The sequence below is a fragment of the Mobula hypostoma genome, chromosome 4 (assembly GCF_963921235.1).
Source record: "Mobula hypostoma chromosome 4, sMobHyp1.1, whole genome shotgun sequence".
NCBI lineage: Eukaryota > Metazoa > Chordata > Chondrichthyes > Myliobatiformes > Myliobatidae > Mobula > Mobula hypostoma.
The window spans coordinates 170,498,968-170,513,663 of record NC_086100.1 but is presented as its reverse complement, the minus strand read 5'-3'; the positions used below and the strand labels follow the sequence as shown (position 1 = coordinate 170,513,663).

Here is a 14,696-nt window from a genome sequence, read left to right as displayed (position 1 = left end):
GGAGGCCAGACTGCGCAGGCGCATGATCTCAGCCAGTAGAGTGGGAAAAGTTTAAGAAGAAGACCGCCATATCCAGCGGGCAGCGGAGTGAGAGGTAGCAGAGTGATAGGGCTTTGGCTCAATGGGCTTAGGCGGTAATGCGGCGAGGTAGGTTTATCTGTGTCATTGCGGAAAGGAAGTATGTGTGTGAAGCCGGTTTTCTGTGCTCGGTGTCAGATGTGGGAAGACTTGGAGTCTCCCAGCCTCCCAGACGGCCATATGTGCACCAGGTGTGTCGAGCTGCAGCTCCTAAGGGACCGCATTAGGGAACTGGAGATGCAGCTTGATGACTTTCGTCTGGTCAGGGAGAGCAAGGAGGTGATGGGAGTTATAGGCAGGTGGTCACACTGGGGCCACGGGAGACAGACAAGTGGGTAACAGTCAGGATAGGGAAGGGGAAGAGTCAGGTACTAGAAAGTACCCCTGTGGCTGTACCCCTTGACAATAAGTACTCCTGTTTGAGTACTGTTGGGGGGGACAGCCTGCCTGGGGAAGCGACAATGGCTGTGCCTCTGGCACAGTGTCCGGCCCTGTGGCTCAGAAGGGTAGGGGAAGGAAGAGGAAGGCAGTAGTGATAGGGGACTCTATAGTTAGGGAGTCAGACAGGTGATTCTGTGGACGCAGGAAAGAAACTTGGTTGGTAGTTTGGCTCCCAGGTGCCAGGGTCCGGGATGTTTCAGATCGTGTCCAAGATATCCTGCAGTGGGAGAGAGAACAGCCAGAGGTCGTAGTACATATTAGTACATAGGTAGGAAAAGGGAAGAGGTCCTGAAAAATAAGACTACAGGGAGTTAGGAAGGAAGTTGAGAAGCAGGACCGCAAAGATAGTAATCTCGGGATTACTGCCTGTGCCATTCGACAGTGAGTATAGGAATAGAATGAGGTGGAGGATAAGTGCGTGGCTGAGGGATTGGAGCAGGGGGCAGGGATTCAGATTTCTGGATCATTGGGACCACTTTTGGGGCAGGTGTGACCTGTACAAAAAGGACGGGTTGCACTTGAATCCGAGGGGGCCAATATCCTGGTGGGGAGGTTTGCTAAGGCTACTGGGGAGAGTTTAAACTAGAATTGTTGGGTGGGAACCGAACTGAAGAGACAGGGGAAGAGGCGGTTGGCTCACAAATAGAGAAAGTTTGGAGACTGTGTGTGAGGGAGGATAGGCAGTGATAGAGAAGGGACACGCCCAGACGGACGGTTTGAGGTGTGTCTATTTTAACGCAAGGAGTATTGTGAACAAAGCGGATGAGCTTAGAGCGTGGATCAGTACTTAGAGCTATGATGTGGTGGCCATTACAGAGACTTGGATGGCTCAGGGACAGGAATGGTTACTTCAAGTGCCGGGTTTTAGATGTTTCAGAAAGGACAGGGAGGGAGGGAGGCAAAAGAGGTGGGGGCGTGGCACTGTTGATCAGAGATAGTGTCACGGCTGCAGAAAAGGTGGACGTCATGAAGGGATTGTGTATGGAGTCTCTGTGGGTGGAGGTTAGGAACAGGAAGGGGTCAATAACTTGGTGTTTTTTATAGGCTGCCCAATAGTAACAAGGATATCGAGGAGCAGATTGGGAAACAGATCCTGGAAAGGTGTAATAATAACAGAGTTGTCGTGATGGGAGATTTTAGTTTCCCAAATATCGATTGGCATCTCCCTAGAGCAAGGGGTTTAGATGGGGTGGAGTTTGTTAGGTGTGTTCAGGAAGGTTTCTTGACACAATATGTAGATAAACCTACAAGAGGAGAGACTGTACTTGATTTGGTATTGGGAAATGTACCTGGGTCAGGTGTCAGATCTCTGTGGGAGAGCATTTTGGAGATGGTGATCATAATTCATCTCCTTTACAATAGCATTGGAGAGAGGAACAGACAAGTTAGAAAAGCATTTAATTGGAGTAAGGGGAATTATGAGGCTATCGGGCAGGAAATTGGAAGCTTAAATTGGAAACAGATGTTCTCAGGAAAAAGTACAGAAGAAATGTGGCAAATGTTCAGTGGATATTTGTGTGGAGTTCTGCATAGGTACGTTCCAATGAGACAGTTTATGGTAGGGTACAGGAACCATGGTGTACAAAGGCTGTAATAAATCTAGTGAAGAAGAAAAGCTTACAAAAGGTTCAGAGAGCTAGGTAATGTTAAGAGATCCAGAAGATTATAAGGCTAACAGGAAGGAGCTCAAAAAGGAAATTAGGAGAGCCAGAAGGGGCCATGAGAAGGACTTGGCAGGCAGGATTAAGGAAATTCCTAAGGCATACTACAAGTATGTGAAGAGCAAGAGGATAAGATGCGAAAGAATAGGACCTATCAAGTATGACAGTGGGAAAGTTTGTATGGAACTGGAGGAAATAGCAGAGGTACTTAATGAATACTTCAGTATTCACTATGGAAAAGGATCTTGGTGATTGCAGTGCTCACTTGCAGCAGACTGAAAAGCTTGAGCACATAGATATTAAGAAAGCGAATGTGCTGGAGCTTTTGGAAAGCGTCAAGTTGGATAAGTCGCCGGGACCGGATGGGATGTACCCCAGACTACTGTGGGAGGCGAGGGGGGAGATTGTTGAGCCTCTGGCAATGATCTTTGAATCATCAATGGGGACAGGAGAGGTTCCGGAAGATTGGAGGGTGGCAGATGTTGTTCCTTTATTCAAGAAAGGGACTAGAGATAGCCCAGGAAATTATAGACCAGTGAGCCTTGCTTTAGTGGTTGGTAAGTTGATGGAGAAGATCCTGAGAGGCAGGATTTATGAACATTTGGAGAGGCATAATATGATTAGGAATAGTCAGCATGGCTTTGTCAAGGGCAGGTTGTGCCTTACGAGCCTGATTGAATCTTTTGAGGATGTGACTAAACACATTGATGAAGGAAGAGCAGTAGATGCAGTGTATATGAATTTCAGCAAGGCATTTGATAAGGTACTCCCTGCAAGGCTTATTGAGAAAGTAAGGAGGCATGGGATTGATGGGAACATTGCTTTGTGAATCCAGAACTGGCTTTCCCACAGAAGGCAGAGAGTGGTTGTAGATGGGTCATATTCTACATGAAGGTCGGTGACCAGTGGTGTGTCTCAGGGATCTGTTCTGGGACCCTTACTCTTCGTGATTTTTAGATATGACCTGGATGAGGAAGTGGAGGGATGTGTTAGTAAGTGTGCTGATGACAAAGATTGGGGGTGTTCTGGATAGTGTGGAGGGCTGTCAGAGGTTACAGTGGGACATTGATATGATGCAAAACTGGGCTGAGAAGTGGCAGATGGAGTTCAACCCAGATAAGTGTGAAGTGGTTCATTTTGGTAGGTCAAATATGATGGCAGAATATAGTATTAATGATAAGACTCTTGGCAGTGTGGAGGATCAGAGGGATCTTGGGGTCCGAGTCCATAGGACGCTCAAAGCAGCTGCACAGGTTGACTCTGTGGTTAAGAAGGCATACGGTGTATTGGCCTTCATTAATCGTGTAATTGAATTTAGGAGCCAAGAGGTAATGTTACAGCTATATAGGACCCTGGTCAGAACCCACTTGGAGTACTGTGCTCAGTTCTGGTCACTGCACTACAGGAAGGATGTGGAAACCATAGAAAGGGTGCAGAGGAAATTTACAAGGATGTTGCCTGGATTGGGTAGCATGCCTTATGAAAACAGGTTGAGTGAACATGGCCTTTTCTCCTTGGAGCGATGGAGGATGTGAAGTGACCTGATAGAAGTGTATAAGATGATGAGAGGTAGTGATCTTGTGGGTAGTCAGAGGCTTTTTCCCAGGACTGAAATAGTTGCCACAAGAGGACACAGGTTTAAGGTGTTGGGGAGTAGGTACAGAGGAGAAGTCAGGGGTAAGTTTTTTACTCAGAGAGTGGTGAGTGCGTGGAATGGGCTGCCGGCAACGGTGGTGGAGGCAGATACGATAGGGTCTTTTAAGAGACTTTTGGATTTAAGAGAGCTTAGAAAAATAGAAGGCTATGGGGAAGTCTAGTAATTTCTAAAGTCGGGACATGTTCAGCACAGCTTTGTGGGCCGAAGGGCCTGTATTGTGCTGTAGGTTTTCTATGTTTCTATCTCTTCCAAGAAGACCACTTATGACAGGACTTCTCCAGACTGTGGAAGCTGTACTTGGTTTCAGTGGTTTCTGTAAATGCAGAGTTGATAGCAGTACTGAACTTCATCAGATTCAGGAGGAAACTCAGTTGATTTATCTCTCGTCTGCTGCACTCAGTTTCCGTGGCCAACCACTGAGTTTCAAGTCCGCAACTTTGCCTGTTTCTTTGACGTTCTTCAGAAGAGCTTGGACAGCACATCTTGAAACTACTGTCTCCTGCAAAATTTCTGCTTGGGAGAGACCTTGCTGATGCAGTATAACCACCTTGTGTCTTGTTGCTATGCTCACTTTTGCCATAGTATTAGAATTGTTGATTTGAAGGTTAAACTGTCACATTGGCCATGCTCTCAACTTTGAGATTGATTGTCCTTTGCCCACTTTGATTCCTTGCCGAAGCACAGCGACAACTCACGGATACCTCCTCTTATTTACCCCTCGATCGTGACCCCACTAAGGAGCGCCAGGCCATTGTCTCCCACACCATCACCAACTTTATCGGCTCAGGGGATCTCCCATCCACTGCTACCAACCTTATAGTTCCCACACCCCGCACTTCCCGTTTCTACCTCCTACCCAAGGTCCACAAACCTGCCTGTCCTGGCGGACCTATTGTCTCAGCTTGCTCCTGCCCCACCGAACTCAATTCTGCATACCTTGACACAGTTTTATTCCCCCTTGTTCAATCCCTTCCTACCTATGTTCGTGACACTTCTCACGCTCTTAAACTTTTCAATGATTTTAAGTTCCCTGGCCGCCACCACTTTATTTTCACCATGGATGTCCAGTCCCTATATATTTCCATCCCCCACCAGGAAGGTCTCAAAGCTCTCCGCTTCTTTTTGGATTCCAGACCTAACCAGTTCCCCTCTACCACCACTCTGTTCCATCAAGCGGAATTACTCCTTACTCTTAATAATTTCTCCTTTGGCTCCTCCCACTTCCTCCAAACTAAAGGTGTAGCCATGGGCAGCTATATGGGTCCCAGCTATGCCTGCCTTTTTGTTGGCTTTGTGGAACAATCCATGTTCCAAGCCTATACTGGCAACTGTCCCCCACTTTTCTGTCACTACATCGACGACTGCATTGGCGCTGCTTCCTGCACGCATGCTGAGCTCGTTGACTTCATTACCTTTGCCTCCAACTTTCACCCTGCCCTCAAGTTTACCCGGTCCATTTCCGACTCCTCCTTCCCCTTTCTTGATCTTTCTGTCTCCATCTCTGGAGACAGCTTATCTACTGATGTCTACTATAAGCCTACAGACTCTCACAGCTACCTGGATTATTCCTCTTCCCACCCTGTCTCTTGCAAAAATGCCATCCCCTTCTCGCAATTCCTCTGTCTCCGCCGCATCTGCTCTCAAGATGAGGCTTTTCATTCCAGGACGAGGGAGATGTCCTTTTTTAAAGAAAGGGGCTTCCCTTCCTCCACCATGAACTCTGCTCTCAAACGCATCTCCCCCATTTCATGCACATCTGCTCTCACTCCATCCTCCCACTACTCCACTAGGAATAGGGTTCCCCTGGTCCTCACCTACCACCCCACCAGCCTCTGGGTCCAGCATATAATTCTCCGTAACTTCCACCACCTCCAACGGGATACCACCACTAAGCACATCTTTCCTCCCTTCCCCCCCCCCGGCTTTCCGCAGGGATTGCTCCCTACGCGACTCCCTTGTCCATTTGTCCGCCCCATCCCTTCCACTGATCTCCCTCCTGGCACTTATCCTTGTAAGCGGAACAAGTGCTACACATGCCCTTACACTTCCTCCCTTACCGCCATTCAGGGTCCCAGACAGTCCTTCCAGGTGAGGCAACACTTCACCTGTGAGTCGGCTGAGGTGATATACTGCGTCCGGTGCTCCCAATGTGTCCCTCTATATATTGGCGCGCCCCGCTGTAGACTGGGAGACTGTTTTGCTGAACACCTACGCTCTGTCCACCAGAGAAAGCAGGATATCCCGGTGGCGACACATTTTAATTCCACGTCCCATTCCCATTCTGATATGTCTATCCACGGCCTCCTCTACTGTAAAGATGAAGCCACACTCAGACACTCAGGTTGGAGGAACAACACCTTATATTCCGTCTGGATAGCCTTCAACCTGATGGCACGAACATTGACTTCTCTAATTTCCGCTAATGCCCCACCTCCCCCTCGTACCCCATCCATTATTTATTTATATACACACATTCTTTCTTTCTCTCTCTCTCCTTTTTCTCCCTCTGTCCCTCTCACTATACCCCTTGCCCATCCTCTGGGTTTTTTCCCCCCTCCCCTTTTTCTTTCTCCCTGGGCCTCCTGTCCCGTGATCCTCTCATATCCCTTTTGCCAATCAACTGTCCAGCTCTTGGCTCCATCCCTCCTACTCCTGTCTTCTCCTATCATTTTGGATCTCCCCCTCCCCTTCCCACTTTCAAATCTCTTACTTGCTCTTCTTTCAGTTAGTCCTGACGAAGAGTTTCGGCAGAAACGTCGACTGTACCTCTTCCTAGAGATGCTGCCTGGCCTGCTGCGTTCACCAGCAACTTTGATGTGTGTTGCTTGAATTTCCAGCATCTGCAGAATTCCTCGTGTTTCCTTCTATACCTATTTGTTTCAGTTAACCAGTTGTAGTTCATTCAACTCATTATGTTATTGATTATTAGCATACTGTGTTATCTTTGTTTAATTATGCAATGGGTTGTATACCTACAAAGTAATCAAGTTTTTATTTGAAAAGTGGTCTATTAGTTATTGTGATACTTTCTTTAATGGAATACAAAAATTTCTCTAACTTAATGTTTTTGGAAAATGATTGTTTAGAAATTTTTTTCTCTGCTGACACACTGATCCAGAAGACAAAAAATAAACAGGTAAAAATTTACATAAAAATCTAAGGTGCCTAAGACTTTTGCACAGTACTATTTACTTGGAAAGTTTTCCCTTGAGTCCCTTTTCAAATTTTCCCCTCTCGGCTTAAACGGCTTGTGTTCTGAATGTGATGGGAAGGAAATTTAGTTTTTGTTGAAATAGTAAATTTGATAGTTATCCAATAAATTTCAATCCCAAGCTTTATGTCAATAATTGTAAAAGAGTTTACCTCATTCAAAATTATCTTTGTTTTAGGGTTGTTGGTCCATGGTTCCTGCATTCTCCCTCGTTGGAATTCAAAATGAGAATGATCTTGGACTGTACTTGTCTGCAGTATGCTTCATTCCCAGTGGGTAGACTCCTGTTTAGATTACTGAACTATTTTTGGGTTTTTAGCAGTTATGACCGTGTGGCTTTTTATTTCTTTATTAGATAAGGCTTTGAATATTGGTCAATTTGATCATAAATATAGAGTAGCCCATTGAAGTTATTACTTCATTGGTGGGGCAGTTGTTTAGACAAGGGTTCCACTAGTAATCCAGGGGCCTTTAGTTGCGTACAGAAAGATAGCTATATTTATCCATCATGGCAGTATGAGAACTGGATTTTAAAAATGGTATTAGTAAATATTGTTTACGAAGCTCTTAAGGAGTGAAATTGGTGTTTTATGGAAGGATCTGTGCTGATCATCCCTATTTGGGTTTATCTGTAGCTCCAGCTGCCAGGATTCTTAATTGTCTTCTGAAAAGACTTAAAATAAAATAGCTCTGCACTTATTTAAGATGAAAAGCTGCCATTACTGAAGTTCTGGGAAGTATAGTTAATTGTAATTTTACCAACCATGCCCATGTCTTAAAAATGAATAAAAGTATTACAGTTTTGACCAAATTACTAGAAATTTTCCTTTTTTATTCAAGTGGTGAATTCAGCATTCACAATAATTCTAAAGTGATCTTCAGTCATCTGTGGTGCTGAAAGTTTAGTTCTGGGTGTTTAAAAGACTAAGAATTAAAACTTCTGCCTTTGGAATTGAAACATTAGTTTTCTTACCTGTTAAGAATCGTTTTCCTAAACCAAATTATGTGGAGTTGCACATAGTAGTAAAGGGTTTTATAGTGAATATCTCTATATTGAGAACAGTACTCTAAAGTAGAGATTAAATTGATAAACAGGACAGAAAACTATGGAGTAATATGATTGGAGATGAACTTGCTTCTACCCTCAATTTTTTTCCCCAATTTTTTTACTATCAACCTTTGCATCTTATTAAGTTAGTGTTTCAAACAAAATGATGTTCTGTGACTTTTGTGTTTAACCAATTTTTCTTTCTTTTTTTTTCCCTGGGATAGGGATGAGACACAGCAAAGCACAGTCCTTAGCTAAAATAAATGATTGAATTAGTAAACATGTTGTTTGGTTAGTGAAAATATACATGTGCAATAATTATTGGTATACATTGCCTCAGATATTGTAGTTTCTAAATTGTACCTTAGTTTTACTGATATCTGCTTTTGGTTATTGAACAAAATTGAGTCTACAAAATTAATTGGAAAACTAATATCAAGATTAAGAACCAGCTCTGGAAATCCGAATTTAAATTCTGGAATAAAAATAGCTAGAACAGTTGAACATTGAACTGAGATAATTGGAATATGAATCTTTGGAGAGAGGTGTCAAATAAATGCAAACTATTTCTGTGCGCAATTTGTTATTGCTTGCCAAATTAAAATAATATTCTGCCAAGAATAAGATTTCTGTTTGGTTTGGATAGATGGAAGCCAATACGCTAATTGCAATTTAACTCGTCTAATAATTTTTCTCTTTTCAGGTTTCTCCAGTTTGTTAAATCTTTAGCTGAGCACACGTCTATAGTCCTGGGTGCTATATGGTGTTTTATAGTAAGTGCTTAAAAACTTAACTTGACATGAAGATGGAAGCAGTAGAGAAGGCAGAGTTCTCTTCCCAGGATGGTCTGGAGGAAACTGAGGCTTCATCAAAAGGTATTGATACAAAATCCGGTGACACCTGCAAGGAAGATGATGGGTCATTTCCAAAAGAGACAACAGCCAAATTGACAAAAGAGAACAGTGAACATTCTTTGAAAATAAGTGGCCTCTCTGTGGAGCCTTGCTTGTTAATGGAACTTGGGCAAGACTCTTCTGAATCTCAGCTTCCATCTGCAGACAGTGATAAACAAACACCTGGCCGTACCTATGATAGTGACTCTTCTAATCAGTGCATGGTTTCCCCTTCATCCAGTGGTCATTTGGCAGACTCTGACACACTTTCATCTGTAGAAGAGAATGAGACTCCCCAGACAAATGTGGCCGTGGAAGAGGATCCTTCTGGAGGGTCTGGTCCTTCAATCGGCAGAAAATCACGACGATCTAGATCTGAGAGTGAAACGTCAACCATGGCTCCCAAAAAGAACCGGTCTTCAAATGACAAGCAGAACGGCCGTGTGTCAAAGGTTAGAACCCAGAAACAAAAGGAACGGATACGATTGCTACGGCAGAAACGTGAAGCAGCAGCTCGGAAGAAGTATACATTGCTGCAGGACAGCAGTACGAGTGATAGCGACTTGACATGTGATTCCAGCACAAGTTCATCAGAGGACGAAGTTTCTGGAAATGGCAACAGGACGATTAGTGCAGAGATTCCAGGTATTTACAAACATCCTTTATGTCAGGATTATGAATGAAAGAATCAGTATCTTGATGGCTTGACTAGGTCCCTCCTGACTTCTTTCAAAGTGAAACATTGTCCAAAAGCAATATTATGTACACATGTATTAAATAGATATCTGAAATTAGCCTAGTCTCCATTCAGAGAACTAAGTCTGCTATGAGATAAAGCTGCTCGTGCCCACTTCTTCCCTATATTAATGCCTTATCATAGTTTACTGATTAGGTGCTTTTGTATTTAGATTTCCTGTTTTGGGATGCATTGAGATTCTTTTTAACTACTTGGAGAAAGTCTTCAAGTGGCTCAAGCCTCCATCTCCCTTAAAAATGTTTGATAAAGCAACTATATTTTGATTTATAATGAATGGAGTATTATTACCATTAAAACAATATCTTCAGCTTTGAAAGAGCATTTTTTTGGATCTGATTTTCTATCATTGTGTTCATTTCTTATATATGACTGATAATCTGCCGAATTATAATATGGTAATGGCAAAATCCTTATTGGGGTAATTGGGGTAGAAAATGTATTAAAAATAGTGTTGAAAATAGAAGCTTAATGTTTTTACTTTTCTGTTAGAAATTACAATGCAGTACTCATCACCTACTCATAGTAATTGATTTGCGCATTTTCTTGGAGAAATCACTTATATAATTATCCTCTAGAATGTTAGTTACAAAATTATTTACAAAAATCTTGCATAATGTTAAACCTGTTGCCTGTTTGCTGGGGTTTAATTTTGGGGCCCCAATCAGTAATTTGGTGTGAAGTATCAAATCAAATTTAAGACTGACTTTGGGAAGAAGGGATAGGTTGCAACGTGTATAAGAATACCTGGGTCACTGGGTGTCATTGTAAGTTGTTGCTATTAATTCAGATTGTTTGTAAACTAAGTACCTTGACGTTCATTGTTAAGAATGTGTGCACTGCAAACCTGATGATATCAGGTTGTTGATGGTGAATGAAATTGTGCAAATCATTGTGATCAGCTGTAACTTGTATCTATGTATACAAAAATGATGAATGGCAGTACAAAACAATGGATTTTATTTCCACAAATGGCAAATGAAATTGATACAGGGTTCTTAAAGGATATGTCTGTTACTTAGGTAATACGTAGATGAGATTTTGAAGTGCCATTGGCACCTGTACAGTTGTATATTTGGAAAGAATGTTTTTCTAAAAGAATATTTTGAAGAAAATGTTGACATGAAAAAATAAAGGGTAAAGCATATGAATTTTGCCTCCCTAACTCTATGGAGATACTTCATATCAATTGGTGTGCTTGCATAATCAGATCCAGTTGCTAATAAACCAAGCATTTCTATCGTGTAAATTATTTCACTTTTCATTGCACTGTCCTTTTAGCATTCACTCAGCCAAGTGAAGTGTTCCCAGTAACACAGGATAAATCCACTAGTATTGGTTGGGAAACATTTAGCCTGCATCACCAGCTGGACGACTAAAAATTGCCCCAAGTTTTCTTGGGATAGGTTTTGGTTGCAAGGTCAAAGCTGCAGACTTTGGTCGGCTCGGTTACTGGGACAGTTTGAATAAGGGTGACAGACAATGGGAAATATTGTAGAGAGGGGTGTGCTAGTTGTTGGGGGATTGGCTTGGATCTGGAGGAAAGAGCAGTGAGTTGAAGAGTGGTGGAATGCAGGGAAATCGATGAGGAAACAAAGATTAGGTGAAAGAAGGTTTTAGACTTGGGGGGACTGAGAGGAAAAGGTGGAAGCAAGAATGATCAGGGTATGAATGAGGATGAAGGCATGAGCAAGAATTATTTTGTATGTTTATGTATGTGCTGTCAAGAATTCTGTGTGTGCATAGTATATGAATGATTTTCTGTATGGGCTAGTTCTGTATAGAAGAGTTTTTTACCATTTGTCCAGGATCAGCTTGCCATGAGACTAATTTCTTGCTTTGTCAAGTCTGTGTGGTAGCTCACGCAATGGCCCCCCCCCCGCCCCAAAAAGAATTCACACACAGGCGTCTTCCATTCCTCAGAACTGAGTGGAAGCAAATCATCCTTGGAGCCAAGGGACTGCTGAAGGAGGAGGTATGTATTGCTTATTATGTGGTATAATGTATAGGCTGATTGTTGGTCTGTCAATGTTTTAGTGCCTTTGCATTCACAACAGCAAGACTTTAGTTATGAAATAGTGGCTTCTGTTTGGTCTCCAGAATAGGTAGGCGATTAATCTGAATGTAATTGTAATTCATTCACTTACTAGCTATGGTACACAAATCACTAATGTCTTGTGTTTGGTCTCTAATCTCTGTTGAGTTAATTGTTCTCAGGTAGATTAGGAGAAAGGTTGTTGTAATAATCCTTTGGTTGGAGAGGAAATACATTTTGAAGCTCGGATGTCATTTATGCCCCGTTACATGATTTTATGGATCATAATTTGCAATAGATGCCCTTAAAAGAGAAGTTAACGAAAGTCCTTTTGGGAAGGTTGAGGAATTTTTAGAGAAGCATTGGGTGTTCATTTTTGAAATGTGAAATTTCTGATTGAAGCAGTTTTATTACTATGAGGAACAAAGGAACATTGAATTGGGTCCAGCAGTGAATTGCCCTGACACTTCAAACTGCGTAGTGTATGTATGATTTGAGAGGCCAGCAAGCTTGATTAATGAGAATAAAATATAAAGGTTTTGAAGGTATTTTGGCAGTTTATATTGAAGCTAGAGGAGTAGGATAGAGAGAAAGAATTGAGGCCTGGATTAGATTAGCCACGATGATGGATAGTGGGGAAGGCTTGAGGGCGAGGGGTGAGGTGGCCTATCCCTTCCTATTTGCTTGTTGCAGATGGTTTTTCTTATAGAATTACTGCTTTTAAGTTCTAATTGGACACACATTTTCTCAGTGTAATGACAACATCAAAACAATTCCCTTTCCCATTCACCCACCCACTCACACACATAGATAGGCTTCCAACCCCAGGATCTCAAATACTTGGCCCTGGACTCTTGGACATGCAGGCATCAGGTCTCCAACCTCTATGGTAGTTAACATAGCCAATGGTTAACAATGTCTTTCTTGGGCTAAGGCACTTTAAAATGATACCTCAGTTTTAAAAGGCGATGCAGAAGAGTGTTATTCAAAAATACAATTGCTCTTCCCACCACTGCATTATTATTTCATCTTTCTTGGGAAAGTTAGATAAATCAATGCCACAAGTGCACTTAAAATCTGTATCATCCTCCGCACAGTAGCTAATTCTCCCAGTCGACTTATTTAACTGTACACTACACAAAACTATTTCAATAAGAGTGCTGTAGCAGGACAATTATGGCTACTCTACAATGGGAAGAGGTAAGCAAATTGGATGCATACTCTATGGGATTCCTTTGTTCGATTGAAAAGCACAGTGTGGGCTTTTATTTAACTTATTTAAAAGTATTATTTTTGATTCCATTCTGACTTCTTGGTCCTTAATTTTACCAAAGCTTTGGTTCAAGGAATAGCACTCATCCTTCCATTAGGTACATTGTAATCTTCTGGGCTCAAAATTGAGTTCAGTGATTTGAGTTCTGATTCCTAACATTCTCCTTTCAGATTTCTGGCCTTTTCTCTACATTCATTCAGTGATGTCTTAATTATTTTGCATTTACACCCACAGACTACCTGTTGTTCCACGTTACCATTACCATTCATCTTGTATTTCCACCCCCATTTTATCTGGTTAGTCTCCTCTACCCTCCACCATATAACACATCTTTACCTTTTGTTCTGTCCATTTTCCCTGCATCTCAAAAGTTGCACTAAATATGAACTCAAGAGATTCTGCAGATACTGGAGATCCAGAGCAACACACACAAAATACTGGAGGAACTCAGGAAGTCAGACGGCATCTTGGCAAAGAATAAACAGTCGATGTTTCAGGCCAGCACCCTTCATCAAGACTGGAAAGGAAGGGGAAAGAAGCCAGAATAAGGAGGTGGTGCTGGGGAAAGAGTTCAAGCCAGCAGGTGATAAGTAAAACCAAGTGAGGGGGAAGGTCACATACATCAAAGTTGCTGGTGAACGCAGCAGGCCAAGCAGCATCTATAGGAAGAGGTGCAGTCGACGTTTCAGGCCGAGACCCTTCGTCAGGACTAACTGAAGGAAGAGTGAGTAAGGGATTTGAAAGTTGGAGGGGGAGGGGGAGATCCAAAATGATGGGAGAAGACAGGAGGAGGAGGGATAGAGCTGAGAGCTGGACAGGTGATAGGCAAAAGGGGATACGAGAGGATCATGGGACAGGAGCTCCGGGAAGAAAGACAAGCGGGGGGGGGGGGTGACCCAGAGGATGGGCAAGAGGTATATTCAGAGGGACAGAGGGAGAAAAAGGAGAGTGAGAGAAAGAATGTGTGCATAAAAATGAGTAACAGATGGGGTAAGAGGGGGAGGTGGGGCCTTAGCGGAAGCTAGAGAAGTCGATGTTCATGCCATCAGGTTGGAGGCTACCCAGATGGAATATAAGGTGTTGTTCCTCCAACCTGAGTGTGGCTTCATCTCCACAGTAGAGGAGGCTGTGGACAGACATGTCAGAATGGGAATGGGATGTGGAATTAAAATGTGTGGCCACTGGGAGATCCTGCTTTCTCTGGCGGACAGAGCGTAGATGTTCAGCAAAGCGGTCTCCCAGTCTGCGTCGGGTCTCACCAAAAGGCCACATCGGGAGCACCGGACGCAGTATATCACCCTAGTCGACTCACAGGTGAAGTGATGCCTCACCTGGAAGGACTGTTTGGGGCCCTGAATGGTGGTAAGGGAGGAAGTGTAAGGGCATGTGTAGCACTTGTTCCGCTTACACGGATAAGTGCCAGGAGGGAGATCAGTGGGGAGGGATGGGGGGGACGAATGGACAAGGGAATTGTGTAGGGAGTGATCCCTGCGGAATGCAGAGAGAGGGGGGGAGGGAAAGATGTGCTTAGTGGTGGTATCCCGTTGGAGGTGGCGGAAGTTACGGAGAATAATATGTTGGACCCGGAGGCTGGTGGGGTGGTAGGTGAGGACCAGGGGAACCCTATTCCTAGTGGGGTGGTGGG

General features: G+C 43.3%; 1 protein-coding gene across 6 annotated transcripts in view; it reads left to right on the top strand.

Annotated features, from left to right (window-relative positions):
* Positions 1 to 14,696, top strand: part of ark2n (arkadia (rnf111) N-terminal like PKA signaling regulator 2n) — a 103,630-nt gene that overhangs the window by 38,536 nt on the left and 50,398 nt on the right. For 4 of the 6 annotated variants that reach the window (XM_063046982.1, XM_063046987.1, XM_063046985.1 and 1 more), the window contains one exon: positions 8,800 to 9,634. In XM_063046982.1, coding sequence (XP_062903052.1) covers positions 8,896 to 9,634 — 739 coding nt within the window. In that variant the 5' untranslated portion in view covers positions 8,800 to 8,895. Of the gene's footprint in view, positions 1 to 7,226; positions 7,321 to 8,799; positions 9,635 to 14,696 lie in introns of all 6 variants that reach the window. The other 2 variants (XM_063046984.1, XM_063046983.1) reach the window with 1 other exon arrangement.